This window comes from Bos indicus x Bos taurus, chromosome 25 (assembly GCF_003369695.1).
Source record: "Bos indicus x Bos taurus breed Angus x Brahman F1 hybrid chromosome 25, Bos_hybrid_MaternalHap_v2.0, whole genome shotgun sequence".
In the NCBI taxonomy this organism is placed as follows: Eukaryota; Metazoa; Chordata; class Mammalia; order Artiodactyla; family Bovidae; genus Bos; species Bos indicus x Bos taurus.
The window spans coordinates 15515196-15539056 of record NC_040100.1 but is presented as its reverse complement, the minus strand read 5'-3'; the positions used below and the strand labels follow the sequence as shown (position 1 = coordinate 15539056).

The window sequence follows — 23861 nt, the reverse complement described above, 5'->3', positions numbered from 1 at the left end:
AAGGGGGAAGGTGCGGTGAGACTCTGGATATGAAGAGAGCCTCCCGGCCTGCTGAATCTGTGTGGGATCTTGGAGGATTTGGTTTGCCTGGGAAGAGGAACCCAAGGGATTCCAGACAATTAGGGATGGAAAGCAGCTTGGGAAGCTGGGAGGCAGGGGGCGGTGCACGTAGCCCATCTTGAGTTCTATGGAGATGTCAGGCTGGATTCTAGATTCCCAGGGAATCTGGGAGATTGCCCAGGTTGACCTGAGAGACCCATAAGGAGGCTGTGTTGGAGCAGAGGGAGCTCTGTGGGGAACAGAGTTGAAATTTGGGGCCACGGAGGACTTCTGAAGCAGCATCTGAAAGAAGGTCTGTGAGCACTGGGAAGTTGGGCAGCCCGGTGGATCTTTAGGGGTTAGATTGGGTGAGCAGGTTCCCATGAAGGTGAGGAGGAAATCTAGGCTTTAGAGGAGAGGAGTTGGGTGTTAGTAGCTTTTGAGAGAAAAGAGAGAGGTCTGGAGTTGGCAATCAGGAATCTGTGGGGATCTGGGAGGTGAATTTGGGGTGTTTCAGCTTGGGGAGAGCCGGGGATGGAGCACATTTGGAGAACAGGGGAAGAGTTGGGACCTGTCTCAGGTGACTCCACAGACAAGGAGCCCTGGTTGTCCTGGGAGCTTCGCTGTGGGGATGTCGGTGGAAAGTCCCTTGTCCCCCTGGGTGTCCCTTCATCCTCCCTGGGTCAGGCGCGGGAGTCTGGAAGAAGTGTTAGAGTGGGAGTGAGGTCAGGAAGCTAGTTCTCAGGGCTCCCGGAGGAGCCAGGTGAGCTGCTTCAGAAAGAGGATGGCCTTGCCTAGAGGGAGGGGGCATACCCCTGACTCCCCGCAGTAGGGGCACCTCCTTGTTCCTTGTCTCCCTGGGTAGGAAGTCAAGCTCTGGCTGCCTAGAAGTAGGGGGAAAGTGCCAGGAGTCTCGTCAGCCAGGGTCCCCGTGGGCCCCCCTGACCTTGCCACTATCCACCCACAGCCCTCGGCGTTGCTGACACCTCCAGTGTCGTCGAGCAGCCGGGGGGGGGGGGGGGGGCCGGAGCGCGCCGACGACGAACCCGCTGCTGCCCCTGCCGGGCCTGTGTGCAACCTGAGTGCGGGGACTGCCACTTCTGCCGAGACATGATTCTGGGGGGACCCGGGCGCATGAAGCAGTAATGCCTGCCATGAGTTCTGCCACCGCTCCAGGGGGGCACCCTTCCCCAGCTGACGTCAGCACCTATCTGGGGGGCTGTAGGTGACTCCAACAAGGGTCATGTAAAGTTGCCATAGATTTGCTCATGCGTTTACTGGCTGGTTCACATATCCGCCAGACCCATTTCTGTCCTCAGCTTCAAGCTTGAGCCAATGTTAGGGTCCACAGAGGAATCCCTCTCACACCCTACTTCGGGCCTTTCCCAACTTTCAGAGGCAGAGACCCACAGAAAGCTCGGGCCCCCTTGGACCCCCTCCCCAGAGCCAGGAATGGGTCTTTGCCTTCTTTGGCCTCCCAATGGCACCCCACTCCAGTACTTTGCCTGGGAAATCCCATGGATGGAGGAGCCTGGTAGGCTGCAGTCCATGGGGTCGCTAAGAGTCGGACACGACTGAGCGACTTCCCTTTCACTTTTCACTTTCATGCATTGGAGAAGGAAATGGCAACCCATTCCAGTGTTCATGCCTGGAGAATCCCAGGGACAGGGGAGCCTGGTGGCTGCCGTCTGTGGGATCACACAGAGTCAGACACGACTGAAGTGACTTAGCAGCAGCAGCAGCACCTGTGAGAGTGGTCTCGGATTTGAAGCTAGTCTTACCCACTGTGTGACCTTGAGCAAATCACTGTGACCCTCAAGGTACCTCCTCCGTGAAATGCTTCCTTTGTTGAGTTGTAAAGGTCAAACAGCATGGATAAGAAGGTACTTGCTGCCAGGCGCAGCACACAGTAGGTATCCAGGAACCATGGGGTTGTGCCGGCCTTCCTCATCCTTAGTGCTCCCCAGGGCTCCCAAGAGTGGGCCTTTCCCAGTAGCCTTGGGACCAGCTGCATCCTGTGCTCCCCTTGTGACCCCACCGCCTCTGCTGGACGTCATGCGCCGCCTCCAGGCCCAGCTGAACCGGCACGCGCTGCGCCTGCTGCCGCGCTTGGAGGTCGCAGCGCGCTAGGTCCCGGCTCTGCGCGCTGGGGTGGAGGCCGTGGTGGCTGCGCTGGGGGCCGAGAGCCGCGGCCGCCGCCATCGCCGCCGCCACGGCCTCCGCGGGCGTCTTCCGGGCCAAGCTGCTGGGGTTCCGTGTGTGCGGCCTCTACCTCGAGTGGGTGAGCCGACCTGGGCCAGCTGGCGCCGGGGGCCCAGCCTGAACGCCGGGCGCGCGGCCCAGCTCACGGCGCCCTCCCTGGCCGTCTCCATCTCTCCCCATCTCTGTCAGCGTCTCATTGTCCTCCGACCGTTTCCGTCTGTCTGTTTTCTTTGGACGCTTCTCCGTCTCGTTTTCTCTCTGGGTCCTTCTTGTCTCCCTCTACGACCTCCCGTATCGGACATGTCCTTGCTTCCCCCGAGTTTCTCCACCGCTTGCGTCTGCCTCTCTGAGCATCTCTCTGTCTTCCCGTCTCCTGTTTCCTCTTGGCCCGCTGTAGCTTGTGCATATCTCCACCTCATCTCAAGGAAGGGCCACCTGTCACTCTGTTTGCCTCTGTCCTTCTCTCTGTCGTGTCCTGGCCAGGAACATGCCTGTTGGCCCTGTGGTGGAAGGGCTACTCCAGACAAATTTCAGCCACCTTCCCCCAGGGTCACTCCACCTGCTGCTCCCCCAGTCCCCCATCCCACCCCTTATGGCCCTGCCCCCTCTCCCTGTGATGCCCTCCACCCCTTCCCCTCCCTCTGCCCTAATCCACACCTTCTCTTCTCCTTAAGTCAGGTTTATGGAAACAAAACAAACAAACAAAATACTCACCCCTTTGAAGAGTTTTATTTACAAGAATAAATTAATTTTCTGTAAATTTGAACAAGAACATTGAATTTCCCAATATATACAGACGTTGAAAATAGGGAAACACATTTAAGGAGAAAAAGATCCTGGGGTATGGCCTGGTCCCCCCAGCCATCCGCAAAAGCCACACTATAAATAGGAGCTTCAGGAGAGCCCCAGGCCAGGGATGCCATCTGTCATCCCGAAGTGGATATGTCCTGAGCAAGAAACAGATGTGACTCGGGTCCTTAGCTTTTCAAGACTCACACATCCATTGAGTAGGAGTAAGCACTGTAAGATGGGAGTTGGAGCAGTGGACACAGTCAGAGAGGTAGTCTAGAGCAGGAAGTGACCTCCAGAAAAAAGGGAGGCCTGGTTGCTCAGAAAGTCCATATCTTCATACAGGAAGTGAGGTGGATAGAGACAAGAAGGGAGTCCCTGGACCTCCCCTAAATGACAGAAAGGGGACCAACTGTACTCCCCCTGTAGAATGGGAAGTGAAAGTGAAAAGTGTTCGTCACTCAGTCACGTCCGACTGTTTGTGACCCCATGGACTGTAAGTGAAGCCTCTTCAAAGAGGTGTTATTTCTTTCCACCCAGGAAGTGAGCCACCAGTACCACTGGAATGGGATTTCATGAGATGCTGTCCATGGAGTCCCACCCAGATCTGGAAGGGAGGCCACAGGACCTGGGCAGGGAGGCCCAGGCATAAGGACTAGAGGCCTGGTCCCCAGGAAATGTTCCGAGATACGTGGTACACAAGCCCTGCTAGACAACATGTGTCTCCTTTCTAGCCAAGAAGCAATGCAGAAAAGAATCCCTGGTGAGAAAAACAAAACAGGAAAGAATCAGCTGTGAAAGGGAAAGGGTTGCAGCCCTAACAGGAAGTCCCACCTCCTCTATTGAGAGTATTTAGCCTTGAGCTCACCCAAGAAAGTCACAGCTCGGTCTGTCCAAAAGCTGTAGTCCCGGATTATTACATACCCTCGACACTTCTTGCGGTAGGCCGAGTCCCCTAAGGGGACAGGACCGAGGGGGGTGTTTGCTGCGGGGCTGGGCAGGCCCAGAGAAGTCATGATGGCAGCCAAGTTGCCCACTAGGCCTTTGGCCTTGAGTCTTGCTTCCCAAAGCTGATCCTCCACGATGGAATCGCCATGGTGGAGGATATGCTGGTCAACCATCGCAATCCGGAAGTGCTGGCTGAAGGACCAGAAGGCCTCCTGGGTGAGGCTCAGACGTACTCCATCTTCTAGGCCATGCCAGATCTCGAAGGGCATGTCGGTTGAAGGCAGGGTTTCGAGCGAGAGTGTGGGGAATGAGAAGCCGGGATTACTAAAGGGACGGCCTTGGTCTTGGAGCTGCGCAAGAGACAGAGACAGATGAGAGTGAGGGGACCCAAACGCTGCCCTAGGGTGCCCCTGAATTCACATCTGCCTTCCACGAGACTGGCCTCTTCCTAGGGGGAGTTGCCATTCCCTGCCTCAGGGAGTTGATGAAATGTTCTAGCACAAGAGCCCCAGTTCTCTTAGGCTTCAACTCAGCCTCCTCCACATACAACATGTGCAACTTTGAATCACAGCTTCAGTAATTCCCACATGGCGCTGTAATAGTGAAGATGATAAGATGTAACAGACATAAAGCACTTAGCACTTGGCATATGCCTAGGGCGTTAATATCGTTCGCTAATGACATCTTTATATTAATATCATGAACACTATGATGATGTTACTTATTACACTATTTGCAAGCTAAATATATTATTGACAATGTGGTTAAAGCTGTATTTCCTTTTTATTCACATTCTTCGGGGTTAATATTTGTTCACTTGTAAATCATAATATGCAATTATTAATATTAGATTAAGTTATACTATTATTGAGTTAATGCCTTCTCCATTAAATTTCTCATCTCCACAAACCTAGACCCACAGAATTTTAGTGCACACTGATCAATTCACTCCTAGAGCCCATGCTTCGGACAATAGAAGCCACCGCAATGAGAAGCCCAAACACCCCAAAGCAGAGGAGCCCCTGCTCCCAAAATTACAGAAAGCCTGTGACAGCCACAAGGACCCAGCACAGCCCCAGAGAAAGAAACTAGGTTCGGTAACTTCACGTGGACCTAGAATATAGTACAGTGGAAGAGTCACAAATTCCAGGGCCTGCAGGTGCCAGGTGGATCCCATCACCTGGAGAAGAAGCAGATGGGGTGTGGCTGCGGCACAGTGACTGGAGGCCAACAGGACCCCTGTGCCTGTTTCTGACAGGTTTTCAGGTTCAAAATTTGAATAAGCATCGCACGGCCTAAACAAGACATCTGTGGATGAGACCCAGCCAGCAGGCTGCTGCTTTGACCTTCCAGACAGTTTTGCGACCTCAGGTAAATTATTCCCACCTCTAAAGCTCAGTTTCCTGGCCTTTCCCTCATGGTGCACTGGTTAAGACTCTGCCCTGCAATGCAGGGGGTGCGGGTTCAATCCCTGGTTGAAGAGCTAAGATCTCACATGCCTCCCAGGCAAAAAACCCAAAGGATAAAACAGAAGCAGTATGGTAACAAACTGAGTAAGTAATTTACAAATGGCACACCTCAAAAAATCAAAAAGAGGGCTTCCCTGGTGTCTTGGTGGATAAGAATCCTCTTCCCAATGCAGGAGACACGGGTTCCTGATCCAGGAAGATGCCACATGTCCTAGATCAACTAAGCCCATGCGCCACAACTACTGAGCCTATGCCAAGGAGTGGCAACTACTGAGCCCACATGCCCCAAGTACTGAAGCCTTGTGAGCCCTAGAGCCTGTGCTCAGCAAGGAGGGAAGCCGCCGCAATGAGAAGCCTGCACACCACAACTAGAGAGGAGCCACTGCTTGGAAAAACTAGAGAAGCGCTCAGTGCTGAGTCACTTCAATTGTGTCGGACTCTCTGGGACCCCGTGGACCATGGCCCGCCAGGCTCCTCTGTCCATGGGATTCTCCAGGCAAGAATACTGGAGTGGGTTGCCATTTCCTTCTGCAGTGATAAAGTGTGAAGTGAGTGAAGTCGCTCAGTCCTGTCCGACTCTTTGTGACCCCGTGCACTGTAGCCTAACAGTCTCCTCTGTCCATGGGATTTTCCAGGCAAGAGTACTGGAATAGGTTGGCATTTCCTTCTCCAAAACTAGAGGTGAGCCAAAACGAAATAACAAAGATCCAGCACAGCCAAAAAGAAATAAATACAATGATAAAAATATAAAAAAGTTTTAAAAAATCTAAAAAAGCCCCCTCAGTTCTCTTATCTGTAAAAATGGGTCATAATTCTGCCTCTTAGAGCTATCTGAGGAGCGGAGCCAGTAAGATAATGAGGCTGAATCTCCCAGCATGGCATAGGCTCAGAAAAGCAAGGGCAGAGGTGGTCTTGGACAGACTCATGAGCCTGTAAAAGACTTCCCCTAGGGGCTTCTGACAGTCCTGAGAGGTCAGCCAAGGCACGACCATTTGGCAGATGAGGAAGCTAAGACAGAGTGAAGGAATGACCTGCCCAAGGTCACCCAGCCATGAGTGACATCATTCCTGTGGGCGTGTCTCTAGCTGGCAGAGCCCCTGGAACCTCCTTAGGCTTCAACTCAGCCTCCTCCACATACAACATGTGCAACTTTGAATCACAGCTTCAGTAACTCCCACATGGCGCTGTAATAGTGAAGATGATAAGATGTAACAGACATAAAGCACTTAGGAACCTCCTTCCAGCCTTGTTCTGCCTCCCTTCCCCAGGGCTGGGCCAGGAGGGTGACAGCCACCTCCCCCTCACCCCCTGCCCATGCCCCGTCACTCACGTAAGTCTGCAGCAGAGTGGAAGTCTGCATCTGCATGTCGAGCGCCAGGTTATAGGCTTGATTGACAGACTCAGCTGTGGACATGGGGGCTCCCAAACTGAGAGGGGGCAGCAGCAGGGCCAGCAGGCCGAAGGGGGCTGGCAGGGAGAAATCAGAGGTCAGCACCGGGTCCCTGACCTCCCCTGCCGATTCACTCATTCATCATAACAGCCCCTCATATGGATACAGCCCTTGAGCCTTACAGTGGTCATGTGTGTGCCACTCAGGGAAGAATCACCCTGTAAGCAGATTATTTCAAGCCCAGAATATTCCCCTGGGACTTCTCCGATGGTCCAGTGACTAAAGACTCTGAGCTCCCAAGCAGGAGACTCGGGTTCAGTCCCTGGTCAGGGAACGAATCCCACAGGCCACAACTGAGAATTTGCATGCCACCACAACTAAGAACCAGCACAGCCAAAGAAGATAAATTTTTATTTTTTTCTTTCTAAATGCAATTTTATATAAATAACTATTAAAAAGAAAGAAAAAAATCCCCCTGACCTCCAGACCCAAGTATTCAACTTCCCGCTTGATGTTTTCCCTTGGAGGTTAATGAGCATCTCAAGTCAAAATAGCCACTGCTCAGCTCTAGCTGCCCTGTTCTCCTCCTTCCCTGGTCCTCCCCATCTCAGAAAAGTGCATGTCCATTCTTCCAGGTGCTCATGTCAAAGTCACGGGGTCCTCTTGGATTCCTCATTCTCTCCTCCCTGTGTTCAACCCACACAAAATCCTGTAGCTCTGTCCTGAAAAGGTGGCCATGAGGTCTATGGGGTTTTGTGTTTGTTTCTGGTCATACTGTGAAGCTTACAGGATCTCAACTCCCTGACCAGGGATTGAACCTGGGCAGTGAAAGCCCGGAATCCTAAGCACCAGACCACCAGGGAACTCCCTGGGTCTGTGTTTCTGCATCCGAGCACTCGTGACAAGTTACCTAGACTCTGAAAGCTCACTGAGCTGTATACTTAGGACTTGTGCTCATCGCCCAGTTCCTATCTGATATTTTCAATACAAAATTTTAAAGCATGGATTTCCCTGCTGGATCAGCGGTAAAGAATTCATCTGACAATGCAGGAGACACATGCTTGATCCCTGGTCTGGGAAGATCCCATTCACCATGGAGCAACCGTTAAACCCTTCATACTACTGAGCCTGTGCCCTAGAGTCCAGGAGCCACAAATACTGAAGCCTGTGTGCCTAGAGCCTGCAACAGGAGAAACCACTGCAGTGAGATGTCCATGCACTTCAGCTCGACAGTATCCACCACTCACTGCAACTAGGGAAAGCTTGAGCACAGCAACGAAGACCCAGCACTGCCATAAAGAAGTAAAAGATGAATCTAGAAGCTATTTCTCTCCCCGCTGCTGTCTCTGCCTCCACCCATGTCTCCCTGTGCCACTTGGAAGCTCTTCAAGTCCAGCTAGATCCCTCCTTTGTCTAAAACTTCCCATGGCTCCCACCTAACAGTGATTATTAAAGTCCTCACAGTGGGCTACAAGGCCTGGCCCCTCTTTTCTGCAGCATCCCCTACTCAGACTTTGCTCTTGCTGAGCCTTGCCAGCACCATCTTCCAAATCCACCCAGGGCTTCTTCTGATTCTTCAGGGCTCAACTCAAAACCCCTATGGGGACGTCCCTGGGGGACCAAGGCCTAAGACTCCGCACTGCCAATGCAGGGCACTCAGGTTCAATCCCTGGTCAGGGAACTAGATCCCACCTGCCCCAACTAAGCCCTGGTGTAGCCAAATTAAAAAAGAAAAAAAGTAAGATCACCAGCAGTGATGTAGATGTGAGGCAGACCAGGATGGCTTCCTTAGCTTCCCTGTCTACATTCCTGAACTCCCAGAAGTTCAGAACTTAAGGGAAGGCCTTAGGTGAAGCCCTGTTCATTCATTCATTCAACAAACTTGCATCACTGTATTCAAATTCTGTCATTTCTGTGTGGGTGCTCAGTGGTATCCGACTCTTTGTGACCCCATGGACTGTAGCCCGCCAGGCTCCTCTGTCCATGGAAGTTTCCAGGCAAGAATATTGGAGTGGGTTGCCATTTCCTTCTCCAGGGGTTCTTCCCAACCCAGGGATCAAACCCATGTCTCTTGTCTTCTGTTTGGCAGGCAGATCTTTAGCACTAGCACTACTTGGGCAGTCGCACTGGCATGATAATTTACTTATGATCACATGGACTGTCTGTCTGCAGAAAGAAATCCCATTATTTGTCTGTTTCTTCACTGCCATGTCCCCAGGGCTTGGGTTTCCCTGAGAGCTCAGTGATAAAGAATCTGCCTGCCAATGCGGGAAACGTGGGTCTGATCCCTGAATGGGGACGTTCACCTGCAGAAGGAAATGGCAGCCCACTCCAGTATTCTTGGCTGGGAATACCATGGAGAGAGGGCCCTGGAGTGCTACAGTCCATGGGGTCCCAAAAGAGCTGGACACGACTTACCAACTAAACAGCAACAATAACCCCAATACTTAGACTCCTGTGAGTGTGTGCTTAGTCACTTCAGTTGTGTCCAACTCTTGGCTACCCCATGGACTGTAGCCCAGCAGAGGCCTCTGTTCATGAGACTCCAGGCAAGAATACTGGAGTGACTTGCCATGCCCTCCTCCAGGGGATCTTTCCAACTCACAGCTCAAACCCAGGTCTTGTTTCCCGCTTTGCAGGCAGGTTCTTTATCACTAGCGCCATGTGGGAGCCCACTTAGACTACTGCTGCTGCTGCTGCTAAGTCTCATCAGTCGTCTCCGACTCTGTGCGACCCCAGAGACGGCAGCCCAACAGGCTCCTCCGTCCCTGGGATTCTCCTACCAAACACCTAGTAGGCAATCCAGAAGTATGTCTTGAATGATGAATGAAGTCTTCTATGTGTAAGGTTTTTGAGGTTCCCAGCAGATGCAAGAGTAGCCAGGTACCTGAGTCAGATGGACCAGAGGGCACTTGCAGTACCCCCTCCCTCCGGGCCTCAGGACCCTGGCGCCCTGTCTCCCTCACTCACCCAACAGATGATAACCCATGGTCTCTCCTGGATCCTTCCTCTCTGCAGTCTCTCGGTGGTTCTGCGACACCTGTCCTCTTGTCCCTCAGGTGGCTTTATACTTAGGTCTGAGCCCTCGGGGCACCCATGACTGAGGGAAATTCATACCTTGGGGGTTGTGGGGGCAGATGCAGAAGCCCGTGAGGCAGGGGACAACTAGGGAAGGGGGCATTGAAGTGACACCCTAGTCCGCTACAGCCCCCCAAATCTGACTTTAACTCTGGTTCCTAGGAGAAAGGGAGCCAGTCAGGAAGGGGATTATCGGGGGATGGGGGAGACAAGGAGGCCGCCCTGCTCCCTGGCAATCTGCACGTCCTGGGATCTAGTTTCCTGCAAGGAGGTGGCCCCCTGCTCTACCCCATCGGGACCCAGGCATTGGGCCCTGGCTCTGGAGGAGTTTGGAAAAGGGACAGAGGGGTCGTTTGTAAATAACCTCACCCACACCCTTAGACCCGGGAGCTTGTGTACCGTGCAGGGCCCTGTGGGGCTCCCTGTCTCAAGGCCTTTATGTCCTTCATTTCTTTTTTTTTTTTGAAGAGTTTTTTAAAATGTATTTTTAATATAAATTTATTTACTTATTTTGTCTATGCTGGATCTTTGTGTCTGCGTGCGCTTTTTGTCTAGTTGCGGCGAGTGGGGCTACTCTTCGTTGCAGGGCACAGGCCTCTCATTTTGGCGGCTTCTCTTGTTCCTCTAGAGCACGGGCTCTAGAGTGAGGGCTCAGTAGTTATCGCACACAGACTTAGTTACTCTGAGTCGTGTGGGATCGTCCCGGATGAAGAAGTGAACCCATGTCTCCCACATTGGCAGGTGGATTCTTTACCACTGAGCCACCAGGGAAGCACCCACCCACCATCCATTTCTTTGATATTGCAGGTAGCAGCCTTCATTCAGCCTCCGTGATCTTCCCGGACTTGATATGGGCAGCTGTTAATTAGCTGTTAATTAAGGACTGGAGGGATTGCAAAACCAGGGAGAAATAAAATCAAGAGCAGCTTTGGGGCAAGGTGCTCATTCCTGAACATGTGATACATACAAGAATATCTTTGAAGCATTTTTCAGGTACTGAAACCCCCTCCGGTGGGACAAGCTGTGGTATGCTGCCCTCAAACATGCAGACTCCAGACCAGTTGGACCTGAAGGTTGAATATGTTAATTTCTACCTGACACCACCAAACATAGGAAAATGTTCACGAGCCGATCCCATCCGTTTTACTAGAAAACTTCTCAGTATCTTCCCCAGAGGGGACATGGTTATGAGAGCATAAGCCCGCTGTATCTCCCTTTGCCTGGGAAAGCAATAAAGCTCTCCTTTTCGACATCAGCCCCATCTTTGTCCCTGAGGTTTGATCTGGCACCAGTGTCCAGAGAAGCTGAGCTTTGGGCATCACCATGTACATGTCTTGGGCTTCCCTGGTGGCTCAGATGGTAAAGAATCTGCCTGCAATGTAGGAGACTCAGGTTCGATCCCTGGGTGGGGAAGATCCCCTGGAGAAGAGAATGGCTACCCACTCCAGTATTCTTGCCTGGAAATTCCAAGGACAGAGGAGCCTGATGGGTGACAGTCCGTGGGATCTCAGAGTCAGACATGACCGAGTGACTAACACTATACTGTACTCTATGCACAGGTTGGCACGTGGACCCACACCAGATGTGTGTATTCACTTTCATATGTTTTCACAGTCAAGGAAGTATTGACTCTAGCCATGTGCTTGTCCCTGTTCCAGGTAGAATGGGATAGAGCAGGGAACAAGTCAGACACAAATCCCTGCCCTTGTGGAGCTGACACCCTAGTGGACATGCCCACTACTGTGTACACCACACACCCTGCCAGGGAGCGTCAAACACAGGAGTGCACATGCGTCCGTGCTTATGAACACACAGTCATGTCCAGAGCCCCCACCATAAGGCAGAGCTACATCTGTTCCTTCATTCACACATGTAGACCCTTAGTCAGCAGCTGTCGGTGGAGCCCCTCCTCTGAGTTGGCACTGGGGTGAATAATAAGGGCCACACAGTCCAGTGGTCCCCCAACAACCAACATGTGAGCTCATAAAAAGAAAAAAAATTTCCTAAAGCGACAAGGGGCTGAGAGGAAGCCAAAACAGGTTGATGTCATTATGAGATTTAGATAAGGAGTCTGAGGCCCAGAGAGGGACAGCTACTTACCTGGAGTCACACAACAAGGCCAGGACAGATCATAGGCTCTTGCCCCCTCAGTTTGGGATTGACCCTAGGGTATCCTCAATCTGAACTGTGAGCTGAAGGAGGGAAGAGGTTGAGGGAAGAGATCAGTTCTGAGGTGGGAGATCCTAAATTGTGTCTCTGAGCCTGGGCCCTGTCAAGGCTGCCAGGGAGGGCCTGTGTTGGGCAGGCTGTGTGTCAGAGGATTAGACTAGGACCATTGAGTGGGTGCACTGAGGCAGGGGCCAGGCCAGGTAGTGGAGGAGGAGGAGGAGGAAGAAGAAGAGGGCAGGAGGGAAGGAGGGAACCAGACTCTCGATCTCGTGCTGTTCACACGTGGGCAGTGTACCTTGGGCCAAGCCTCACCCCAGAGGGCAGGCTCACCCTGACCCAACCCCACCATCTCTCCCTCCTCTTGCAGACTTCACTTTCTCTCTGGACTCTTCAGGGGCCCTTTACAACTGAAGCAATCCACCCCTATCCCAGGCCCAGTTCCGTTTTTCCAAGGCATTTGTCTGGGCAGATGTCAGAAGCTCTGCCTCCTGGTCCTGCCCCGCCTCATAGGCCACATATTTCCATCTCTGTTTCAGTCTCACCGGAAGCTGATGCCTGGGAAATCCTAGCAATTTAAGACTTCCCTGGGTAGGGAAGATCCCCTGCAGGAGGGCATGGCAACCCGTCCCAGGATTCTTGCCTGGAGAACCCCGTGGACAGTGGAGCCTGGGGGTCTACAGTCCATAGGGTCGCAGAGAGTCTGACACGACTGAGCGACTAACACTCACTTTCTTTCACATTTGGATAAAAACCCTCCCTTTGTCCATCTCTAGCTTAGGCAAGTTACTTAAACCTCTCTGAGCCTGAGTTTGTTTCCTCATCTGAAGACCAGAAAACTTGTCTTGGCGTCTTAGGGTCTGAATGACTTCATCCACCACGTGCCTCGACCTCTGCTATGAGACCCCCTCCGGAGCCCCTCAAGAGTTGCTGCTGTGGTTTGTAACGCCTCCAGTTCAGCTCAGTCACTCAGTTGTATCCGACTCTTTGTGACCCCATGGATTGCAGCACATCAGGCTTCCCTGTCCATCACCACCTCCCAGAGCTTGCTCAAATTCATGTCCATTGACTGGTGATGCCATCCAACCAATGACAAAAGGCTCAGTGTCCCACTATCTCAGGCTTGGAGCCCAATCCCCACCAGCCACACTAATGCTAATGCCAAGCAGGGTCCTGTGGGACTCCAGAGTGCAGAGGCCATTTTGTCCACCATTCCTTGTAGGGGGGCGTCTGGCCTCCATGACCTTCTCTGAGTTCCAAAGGGCAGAGGAGGTAAGTGAAAGTCCCTCAGTCGTGTCCGACTCTTTCGACCCCATGGTGTACGTACAGTCCATGGAATTCTGCAGGCCAGAATACTGGAGTGGGTAGCCTTTCCCTTCTCCAGGGAATCTTTGCAACCCAGGGATCGAAACCAGATCTCCCACATTGCACAAGGATTCTTTACCAGCTGAGCCATCAGGGAAGCCCAAGAATACTGGAGTGGATAGCCCATCCTTTCTCCAGGGAATCTTCCTGAACCGGGAATTGAAACAGGGTCTCCTGCATTGCAGGCAGATTCTTTACCAACTAGCTATGAGGGAAGCCCAAAGGGCAGAACAGCTGTTAATCAAAGCAGAAGCAGCAGGTGAGGCAGAGGCTTATTAAGATGAGAGACAGAGCTTCTAGGACCCTGCACACTCCCTGATCTTGTCCCCATCCTGTGGAAACTGCAGGAGAACAAATACAAGACTGTTACCACCTTGATCCTTATCACAGACTCCTGCCTGACTATGTACCCTTTCCCTACTCAGCAGCGAGGGAGTGGGGCACAGTTCTGGAGGCACTAGCCTACTGTGCCTGGCAGAGTTATAAAGCCGCGCTTCTTTCTCCTCCATCACTCTGTCTCCATATTTCTGTTTGGCATTGGTGCAGAGAGCTGAGATTTTGGCAACAGTGTTCCCAAGAGATGTGTTCTGTCTGTCCACCAGGACGCTCAATCACGACCCTATGTCATCCAGCAGGTTCCATCAGGAGGCCCATTCAGAACAAATAAACAGGAATTCAAGCCAGAGCTTCTGACTCAATGTTAAGCACTATTCGAGCAAATCTTCACTCCTACCTCTCCAGGCAAAGAGAAAAGCCAGTGCAAAGGCCCTGAGGTTGGGAATATCCTTGTCAGGTGTCAGGGACAAACAAAGCCGCTAGACAGAGCAAAGAGATGGGTTGTTGGTGACATATGACAGGATAGGAAAGAGCAAGGGTCACCTTGCCGCCTCCCACCACCCCTTACCTTTCCTTGACTGCCCACTGCCCTCGGGACAAACCCCCAAGTCTGTAGTCTGGCTTCTAAGGCCTTCAGTCCCCTAGTCCCTGTGCAGCCTTGAACCTTCCTTCTTGCTTTTCCCTAGCTTCTGCATCTCCCATGTGTCCTACTTTGCATGTCTGCTCAGCACTGCCCTCTCTTGAGACTCTGCCTGCAGAGAGAGTGAGCCTGCTCCTCCTTCACTTGACAATCCTTCTCATACTTAACCTTCAACTTGGGTTTCACCTCTCAGGGAAGCTTTCTCTGTCTCCTCTACCCCATCAGGGCTCCCAGAGCTTCCAACATCCTCTCGTCCACTCACCGATCACCGCACACTGTCGTTCTCCATCTCTTGGTCTCTCTCTCCCAGTGACAGGAGGCCGGGTGTTCTCCATAGCCCCAGCATCCGGCCACCGGAAAAGGAGACACCTCCACGAGCAATGGGTGAAGGAAGGCAGGAACATACTGGTTCCAACTGGTGGGCTCAGCAAACCAAGCCAAGGAGTGTGGTCTGCACCTGATCTCCAGGAATGCCTATGTCGGTGCCTTGTCTTGATAGAGTGATGGGCCAGCCGAGCAGTGAGGGCGTGGGGGCCCAAGGCAGGGACCATCAGAAGGAGCAGCACCGTCTACTCCATTCAGTGCATCTGTGAGCCTTTGCAGCACTGCTACAGAGTTGGGATGGGCCTGAACCAGTCCCAGTAGCATCCTGCCTTCCCGGAAGGCACTGTCTTATGGCTCAACCGTCTTCATCATCATCATCTCGAATACTGTTTTTTTCTTTTCCAGCTGTGCCACATGGCTTGTGGAATCTTTGTTCTCTGACCAGGGATTGAGTCCAGGTCCTCAGCAGTGAAAGCATGGAGTCCTCATTACTGGACCATAGGGAAGTCCCGTCACTAACATTGAGCACTGACTGATGGCCTGTCCTAAGCTCTTTCCATAGAATAACATGTCCTTTACAAACCCCATGGAGTGGCTAGTACTGTTTCCCCATTTCACAGATGAGGAAAATTGAGGCACAGCAAGGTTCCATGATTAGTTCTGGGTCACACAGCTAGGATTAGAATTGCGCTCCAAAGTCAGAGCTCTTTACCATTATCAGTGTCTCTAGCCTCCGGGCCTGACACTTTGCAACCTGTGAGACTTTGCACAGTCCTTGTCCCCTGGGTTCTCTTCAGGAAACTGACAGGGGACTATATTTCACAGATGAGGTGCAGAGGAAGGAAAGGAATCCCATTTTTTAGCCTCTATTATGTCACCGGTCACTTGATACATAGATAGTATCTCGTTTAATCCTTGTAATGACCCTTGGAGTAGGTCTTATGGTTATTATTCCCACTTTTACAGATGGGGTTCAGTGACTTGTCAGGATCACACAGAATAAATTGTAGAGGCCATAGGCTCAGGACAGGCTCCGATCTCTGGGCTGGTCCCTGTCATCCCATAGATCCTTTGGTGTCCCCTTCTGAGGACACGTTTGGACACCACAGTGAGAATGGGAGGCACAGAGGCAGCACCGCTCTGCGTCTAGGTTCTAACCTAGTCCCAATCTGGTGCTTGGCACCCCCTGGAATCCAGCTAAGCGTCACCTCTGCTTCCAGGGCAGCTCTGGGCTTGATGAGGAGGGCCAGAGGAAGGGGAAGAGCAGAGATGGGAAACTGGGGTGTCGACTTCAAAATGAGAAGTGGAAGTTTCCTGGTGGTCTAGCAGTTCGGATTCTGAGCTTTTGTTACTGTGGCCCAGGTTCAATCCCTGGTCAGGGAACTGAGATCCCATAAGTCACGAGGCTCCAACCTAAAAAAAAAAAAAACACCCCTGCTTTGCATTATCCCCAGTGACCTCCTTGGGGAATCTGTGCTCAGTCTCCCAACTTTAGGTCCTGTGAGTCTACAGAGTCTAATTCCTAAATTAGTTCAGTTTAGTTCAGTCGCTCAGTCGTGTCTGACTCTTTGTGACCCCATGAATCGCAGCACGCCAGGCCTCCCTGTCCATCACCAGTTCCCGGACTTCACGCAGACTCACGTCCATCAAGTCAGTGATGCCATCCAGCCATCTCATCCTCTGTCGTCCCCTTCTCCTCCTGCCCCCAATCCCTCCCAGCATCAGAGTCTTTTCCAATGAGTCAACACTTCGCATGAGGTGGCCAAAGTACTGGAGTTTCAGCTTCTGCATCATTCCTTCCAAAGAAATCCCAGGGCTGATCTCCTTCAGAATGGACTGGGTTGGATCTCCTTGCAGTCCAAGGGACTCTCAAGAGTCTTCTCCCACACCACAGTTCAAAAGCATCAATTCTTCGGCGCTCAGCCTTCTTCACAGTCCAACTCTCACGTCCATACATGACCACAGGAAAAACTATAGCCTTGACTAGACAAACCTTTGTTGGCAAAGTAATGTCTCTGCTTTTGAATATGCTATCTAGGTTGGTCATAGCTTTCCTTCCAAGGAGTAAGCGTCTTTTAATTTCATGGCTGCAGTCACCATCTGCAGTGATTTTGGAGCCCAAAAAAATAAAGTCTGACACTGTTTCCCCATCTATTTCCCGTGAAGTGGTGGGACCGGATGCCATGATCTTCGTTTTCTGAATGTTGAGCTTTAAGCCAACTTTTTAACTCTCCACTTTCACTTTCATCAAGAGGCTTCTTACTTCCTCTTCACTTTCTGCCATAAGGGTGGTGTCATCTGCATATTTGAGGTTATTGAGATTTCTCCTGGCAATCTTGATTCCAGCTTGTGTTTCTTCCAGTCCAGCGTTTCTCATGATGTACTCTGCATATAAGTTAAATAAGCAGGGTGACAATATACAGCCTTGACGTATCCTTTTCCTATTTGGAAACAGTCTGTTGTTTCATGTCCAGTTCTAACTGTTGCTTCCTGACCTGCATACAAATTTCTCAAGAGGCAGATCAAGTGGTCTGGTATTCCCATCTCTTTCAGAATTTTCCACAGTTTATTGTGATCCACACAGTCAAAGGCTTTGGCATAGTCAACAAAGCAGAAATAGATGTTTTTCTGGAACTCTCTTGCTTTTTCCATGATCCAGCGGATGTTGGCAATTTGATCTCTGGTTCCTCTGCCTTTTCTAAAACCAGCTTAAACATCAGGAAGTTCATGGTTCACATATTGCTGAAGCCTGGCTTGGAGAATTTTGAGCATTACTTTACTAGCGTGTGAGATGAGTGCAATTGTGTGGTAGTTTGAGCATTCTTTGGCATTGCCTTTCTTTGGGATTGCAATGAAAACTGACCTTTTCCAGTCCTGTGGCCACTTCTGAGTTTTCCAAATTTGCTGGCATATTGAGTGCAGCACTTTCACAGCATCATCTTTCAGGATTTGGAATAGCTCAACTGGAATTCCATCACCTCCACTAGCCAAAACAGGTTGATGTGATTAACTGAGGGTAGAGGAGATTTAGATAAGGAGTCTGAGGCCCAGAGAGGGGCAGCTATTTACCTGGAGTCACACAGCAAGGCCAGGACAGATCGTAGGCTCCTGCCCCCTCAGTTTGGGACTGACCCTAGGGTGTCCCCAAACTGAATTGTGAGCGAAGGAGGGAAGAGGTTGAGGAAGAGATAAGTTCTGAGGTGGGAGATCCTAAATTGTGTCTCTGAGCCTGGGCCCTGTCAAGGCTGCCAGGGTGGGCCTGTGTTGGGCAGGCTGTGATGTCAGAGGATTAGACTAGGCCCCTTGAGTGGGTGCACTGAGGCAGGGGCCAGGCCAGGTAGTGGAGGAGGAGGAGGAGGAAGAACAAGAGGAGGGCAGGAGGGGAAGAGGGAGCCAGACACGTGATCTCATGCTGTTCATACGTCGCAGCCTACCTTGGGCCGAGCCTCACCCCAGAGGGCAGGCTCACCCTGACCCAACCCTACCATCTCGTCCTCCTCTTGGAGACTTCACTTTCTCTCTGGACCCTTCAGGGGCCCTTCAAAACTGGAGCAATCCACCCCTATCCCAGGCTAGTTCCATTTTTCCAAGGCATTTGTCTGGGCAGATGTCAGAAGCTCTGCCACCTGGTCCTGCCCTGCCTCGTAGCCCACATATCTCCATCTCTGTTTCAGTCTCACCGGAAGCTGATCCCTGGGAAATCCTAGCAATTTAAGAGTCAGCAGTCCCTGAGTGGGGAAGATCCCCTTCAGGAGGGCATGGCAACCTGTCCCAGTATTCTTGCCTGGAGAACTCCATGGACTGTGGAGCCGGGAGCGCTGCAGTCCATGGGGTCGCAAAGAGTCTAACATGACTGAGCAACTAGCACTCTCTTTTCTTTCCCACTTGGGTAAAAATCCTCCTTTTGTCCATCTCGAGCTTAGGCAAGTTACTTAGACCTCTCTGAGCCTGAGTTTGTTTCCTCATCTGAAGACCAGGAAAATTGTCTTGGCATCTTAGGGTCTCACTGACTTCACCCACCAAGTGCCTCGAACTCTGCTATGAGACCCCCTCCAGAGCGCCTCAAGAGTTGCTGCAGTGGTTCCTAACGCCTCCAGTTCAGCTCAGTCACTCAATCGTGTCCAACTCTTTGTGACCCTATGGACTGCAGCACCCCAGGCTTCCCTGTCCATCACCACCTCCCAGAGCTTGCTCAAATTCATGTCCATTGAGTTGGTGATGCCATCCAACCACCTCATCCTCTATCGTCCCCTTCTCCTCCAGCCTTCAATCTTTCTCAGCATCAGGGTCGTTTCCAATGAGTCAGTTCTTCCTATCCGGTGGCCAGAGTATTGAAGTTTCAGCTTCCACATCAGTCCTTCCAATGAATATGCAGGACTGATATCCTTTAGGTTTGACTGGTTTGAACTCCTTGCCTACACCATAATGCCTCCAACCAATGGCAAAAGCCTCAGCATCCCACTATCTCAGGCTTGGAGCCCAATCCCAACCAACCACACTAATGCTAATGCCAACCAGGGCCCTGTGGGACTCCAGGGTGCAGAGACCTTTTGTCCATATTCCTTGTAGGCGGGCCTCTAGCCTCCACGACCTTCTCTGAGTTCCAATGTGCAGAGTAAGTAATTAAGTGAAAGTCGCTCAGTCATGTCCGACTCTTTTCAACCCAATGGAGTATACACAGTCCATGGAATTCTCCAGGCCAGAATACTGGAGTGGGTAGCCTTTCCCTTCTCCAGGGAATCTTCACAACCCAGGGATCGAAACCAGATCTCCCACATTGCACGAGGATTCTTAACCAGCTGAGCCATCAGGGAAGCCAAAGAATACTGGAGGGGATGTCCTATCCTTTCTCCAGGGGATCTTCCCAACCCGGGAATTGAAACAGGGTCTCCTGCATTGCAGGTGGATTCTTTACCAACTGAGCTATGAGGGAAGCCCAAAGGGCAGAACAGCTGTTAATCAAAGCAGAAGCAGCAGGTGAGGCAGAGGCTTATTAAGATGAGAGACAGAGCTTCTAGGACCCTGCACACTCCCTGATCTTGTCCCCATCCTGTGGAAACTGCAGGAGAACAAATACAAGACTGTTACCACCTTGATCCTTATCACAGACTCCTGCCTGACTGTGTACCCTTTCCCTACTCACCAGCGAGGGGTGGGGCACAGTTCTTGAGGCACTAGCCTACTGTGCCTAGCACAGCTATAAAGCCGCGCTTCTTTCTCCTCCATCACTCTGTCTCCATATTTCTGTTGGGCATTGGTGCAGAGAGAGCTGAGATTTTGGCAACAGTGTTCCCAAGAGATGTGTTCTGTCTGTCCACCAGGACGCTCAATCACGACCCTATGTCATCCAGCAGGTTCCATCAGGAGGCCCATTCAGAACAAATAAACAGGAATTCAAGCCAGAGCCTCTGACACCAATATTAGCCCTTTTCGAGCAAATCTTCACTCCTACCCCTCCCGGCAAAGAGAAAAGCCAGTGCAAAGGCATCCTTCCTGGTGTTGCTCGCGTGGCTCAGCCAAGATCGATACAAGTAAGAAGGATTCTGGGAGGTGGTAGAATGCATGGCATCTTCTTCTGACCTTTCCTGAACTCTTCCTGTTGGTGGTGGCTTGTGAGTTCCATCTTCCTTTCTAGGACTTCTTATTGTAAAATAACTCAGGCAAATGTTTACAATGGTGTCTGGGTAGGGTAGGCGATTTCGGTCACTGTGCTTCCCCTAACAATATGGATGGGCAGAGGGTAACAGACTATGGTCAGAACAGAAAGTAGGACCAGGCTATGTAATGGGGGACACCAGGAGTATGCTCAACATTAGGTGATTGCTTGAAATATCTCCAGCTACCCATGCTGAGGTATGTTGTTCTTTTTTTTTTAATTGTATTTATTTATTATTATTTGTTACTTTTGGCTGTGCTAGGTCTTCATTGCTGTGGGGGGGCTTTCTCTAGTTTCAGACAGCGGGGGCTATTTTCCTGTTGAGGTTTGTGGGCTTCTCATCACAGTGGCTTCCCTTGTTGCAGAGCACAGGCTCTAGGCATGCAGGCTTCAGTGGTGGCTGCACATGGACTCAGTAGCTGTGGCTCTCAGACTTAGGTGCTCCAAGTCATGTGGGATCTTCCCGGACGAGGGATCGAACTGGTGTCCCCTGCATTGCCAGGTAGATTCTAAACCACTAGACCACCAGGGAAGCCCCCATGCTAAGTTTTATTTGTAAGTGAGCAAGTACCATTGTCACAGGCTCATAAAGCATGCTAACTAGGGACTCAGACCCTTCAGGAGCGAGGGCCAGGCTCAATCCCCCAAAGTGCAGAGACCAGCAGAACCACTAGCTGAAGCCAGGAGCAGAAGGGAGGGGCTGGGCTAGAATGAGTGGGTGTAGAGGAGAGAGCTGAGAGATATCAGCTGTGTCTCTAGAACTAATCCTCCTTTCCTAAGTTTACCCAGAAATTATGATCAAGCAGAATCCTGGGGAAGTTGTACTGGGATGAAGAGAACTTAGTAGGAGAAGCCAGTAGATCTGAACAGCGCCAAAGTGGACTGTAGGATATTGTTGGTGCCCCACCCAGATTCTTTTGCAAACAGCACACCCATCCCCCATGTCCCCTCCTCTGGAGAACTGCCCAACACCTCTCCTCCTGGAAGAATTTGGCCAGTTGTGAAATTTACTTGGTGATACAATTTTGGCTCCAGAACTTTCTCTAGATCAAATGTGGTCAGTTGAGACCACATTCTTGCTCAGCTTTTTATCACCGATGTACCTTGATAACCCTATTCTTCTGAGAACATTTCCCCAGTCGCTTGATCCAGAATTTCCATCATGGACTACATCAAACTCAAAAGCTTCTGCACAGCAGAAGGACCAATTAACAAAATGAAAAAGCCTATGGAAAGGAAGGAAAAAGTTTGAAAATCATATATCAACGGGGATTAATATCTAAAAATGTAAAGAACTTAGTGTAGACAATAAAAAATTAAATAAAGAGGAGAGGACTTCCCAGGCAGATATGAATGTGCCTGCCAGTGCAGGGGACTTGGGTTCATACCTAGTCCAGGAAGATTCCACATGCTGAGGAGCAACTACGCTCTCACAGCCATAAATCAATACTCACCATTTAAAAAATACAGTAAGAATCATCTCATCCAGGTGAGAAAATGAAGTTTCGAAGAGGTGATGTTACACAATGCCCCAAAGATAGAGACGATGCTGAAAGCTCACTTTCTTTGTACAGCAGTGCCGAAAAAAATCTCACAAAGTTTTGGGTAAAGTAGAAAAGGAGCGCTTTATTGCTTTGCCAGGCAAAGGGGGACACAGTGGCTTCATGCCCTCAAAAACACCTGTCCCCCATTTGGGGAAGATAGTGAAACGCCTTATAGCAATTGTCCAGGGAGGGCATGATCATCTCATAACATTCTTCTTTTTTTCTTTTATTTTTCATGATATTGTATTAGTAATACATAAATAGAGTCAACATTCTTCTGATGGGTTGGTGGGGAGGTAAGTAGGGGTTCATGGTCTCAAATCAGGTCCAACTGGTCAGGTGTCTACATGCTTGTGGGCAGCATACCATTGTTAACCATCAAATTCTCCCACCCAGAGGGGGTTTTGGTGTCTGCAAAATAGCTCAAAGATATTGTGTGCATCCCTTGATGGGGAATCAGGCTCTTACTCCAAGGCTGCTCTTACTTTTCTTGGCTTCTCCCTGGTTTTGCATCCCTGCCCTTCCCCAATGAACAACTGCTTGAATCTGCCCATTAGAACTCAGGGAAGGCCATGGAGCCTGAATGAACGTTGTTTCCTATAATCAAAGAAATGCAGGAGGAGACTTCCCTCATGGTCCAGTGGCTGGGACCACATGGTCCCAAGCAGGGGCCCGGGTTTGATCCCTTGTCAGGGAATAGATCCCACATGCTTCAACCCAGTGCAGCCAAATAAATAAATATCTTAAACAACAAAAAAGGGAGGACACAAAGACCTTGTGTCCAGGAGCCCCACAGGGCCCTGCACCGAGGTAAGGCCAGATCTCCACAGAGTCTCATTCTAGATTTCAGTGGAAAAAAGAATCCCCTGGGTTACTCTTACAAATATAGATTCTTGATTCCCACTCAGACGTTCCATAGGTCCTAAGGAGCCGCTAGTGGTAATGAACCCACCTCCCAGTGCAGGAGACTTAAGAGATGTGGATTTGATCCCTGGGTCAGGAAGATCCCCTGGAGGAAGGCACAGCAACCCACTCCAGTATTCTTGCCTGGAGAATCCCATGGACAGAGGAGTCCAGTAGGTTGCAGTCCATAGGGTCAAAAAGAGTTGGACACGACTGAAGCGACTTACCAAACATGCCCCAACCACTAATGCCGAAGAAGCTGAAGTTGACTGTTCTATAAACACCCCCAGGATTTTCTAGGAGTGACACCAAGAAAGAAAAAAAAAAAAAAAAAACAGATGTAAAGATGTCCTTTTCATCGTGGGGTATTGGAATGCAAAATAGGAAGTCAAAAGATATCTGGAGTAACAGGCAAGTTTGGCCTTGGAGTACAAAATGAAGCAGGGCAAAAGCTAACACACGTTTGTTGAGACAACACACTGGTCATAGCACACATAGTCTTTCAACAACACAAGAGGCAACTCTACACATGGACATCACCAGATGGTCAATACTGAAATCAGATCGAGTGTATTCTTCTCAGCCAAAAATGGAGAAGCTCTATACACTCAGTAAAAGAAAGTCCTGGGGCTGACTGTGGCTCAGATCATTGGCTCCTTCTTGCAAAATTCAGGCTTAAATTAAAGAAACTAGGGGAAACCACTAGGCCATTCAGCTGTGACCTAAATCAAATCCCTTATGATGATACAGTGAAAGTGAAAGTCGCTCAAAGTATTCGACTCTTTGTCACCCCATAGTCTATCAGAGCAGATCAGATCAGATCAGTCGCTCAGTCATGTCCGACTCTTTGTGACCCCATGAATCACAGCATGCCAGGCCTCCCTGTCCATCACCAACTCCTGGAGTTCACTCAGACTCATGTCCATCGAGTCAGTGATGCCATCCAGCCATCTCGTCCTCTGTCGTCCCCTTTTCCTCCTGCCCCCAATCCCTCCCAGCATCAGAGTCTTTT

At 50.7% G+C, this 23861-nt stretch overlaps 1 protein-coding gene across 11 annotated transcripts in view; it reads left to right on the top strand.

Moving 5' to 3' along the window:
• Positions 1 to 23861, top strand: part of LOC113883251 — a 33637-nt gene that overhangs the window by 1047 nt on the left and 8729 nt on the right. For 2 of the 11 annotated variants that reach the window (XR_003508601.1, XR_003508600.1), the window contains exon 1: positions 19618 to 20277. The exons of 3 other annotated variants lie outside the window; for them this stretch is intronic. Coding sequence is in view for 1 of the 8 variants with exons in the window: in XM_027526820.1 (XP_027382621.1) it covers positions 1007 to 1153 (147 nt within the window). In the remaining 7 variants the exon portion in view is untranslated. Of the gene's footprint in view, positions 1 to 1006; positions 4742 to 5236; positions 5350 to 5620; positions 5662 to 10898; positions 11171 to 14081; positions 16342 to 19617; positions 20278 to 23861 lie in introns of those variants that run through there. 6 more of the 11 variants (XR_003508599.1, XR_003508597.1, XR_003508596.1 and 3 more) reach the window with 6 other exon arrangements.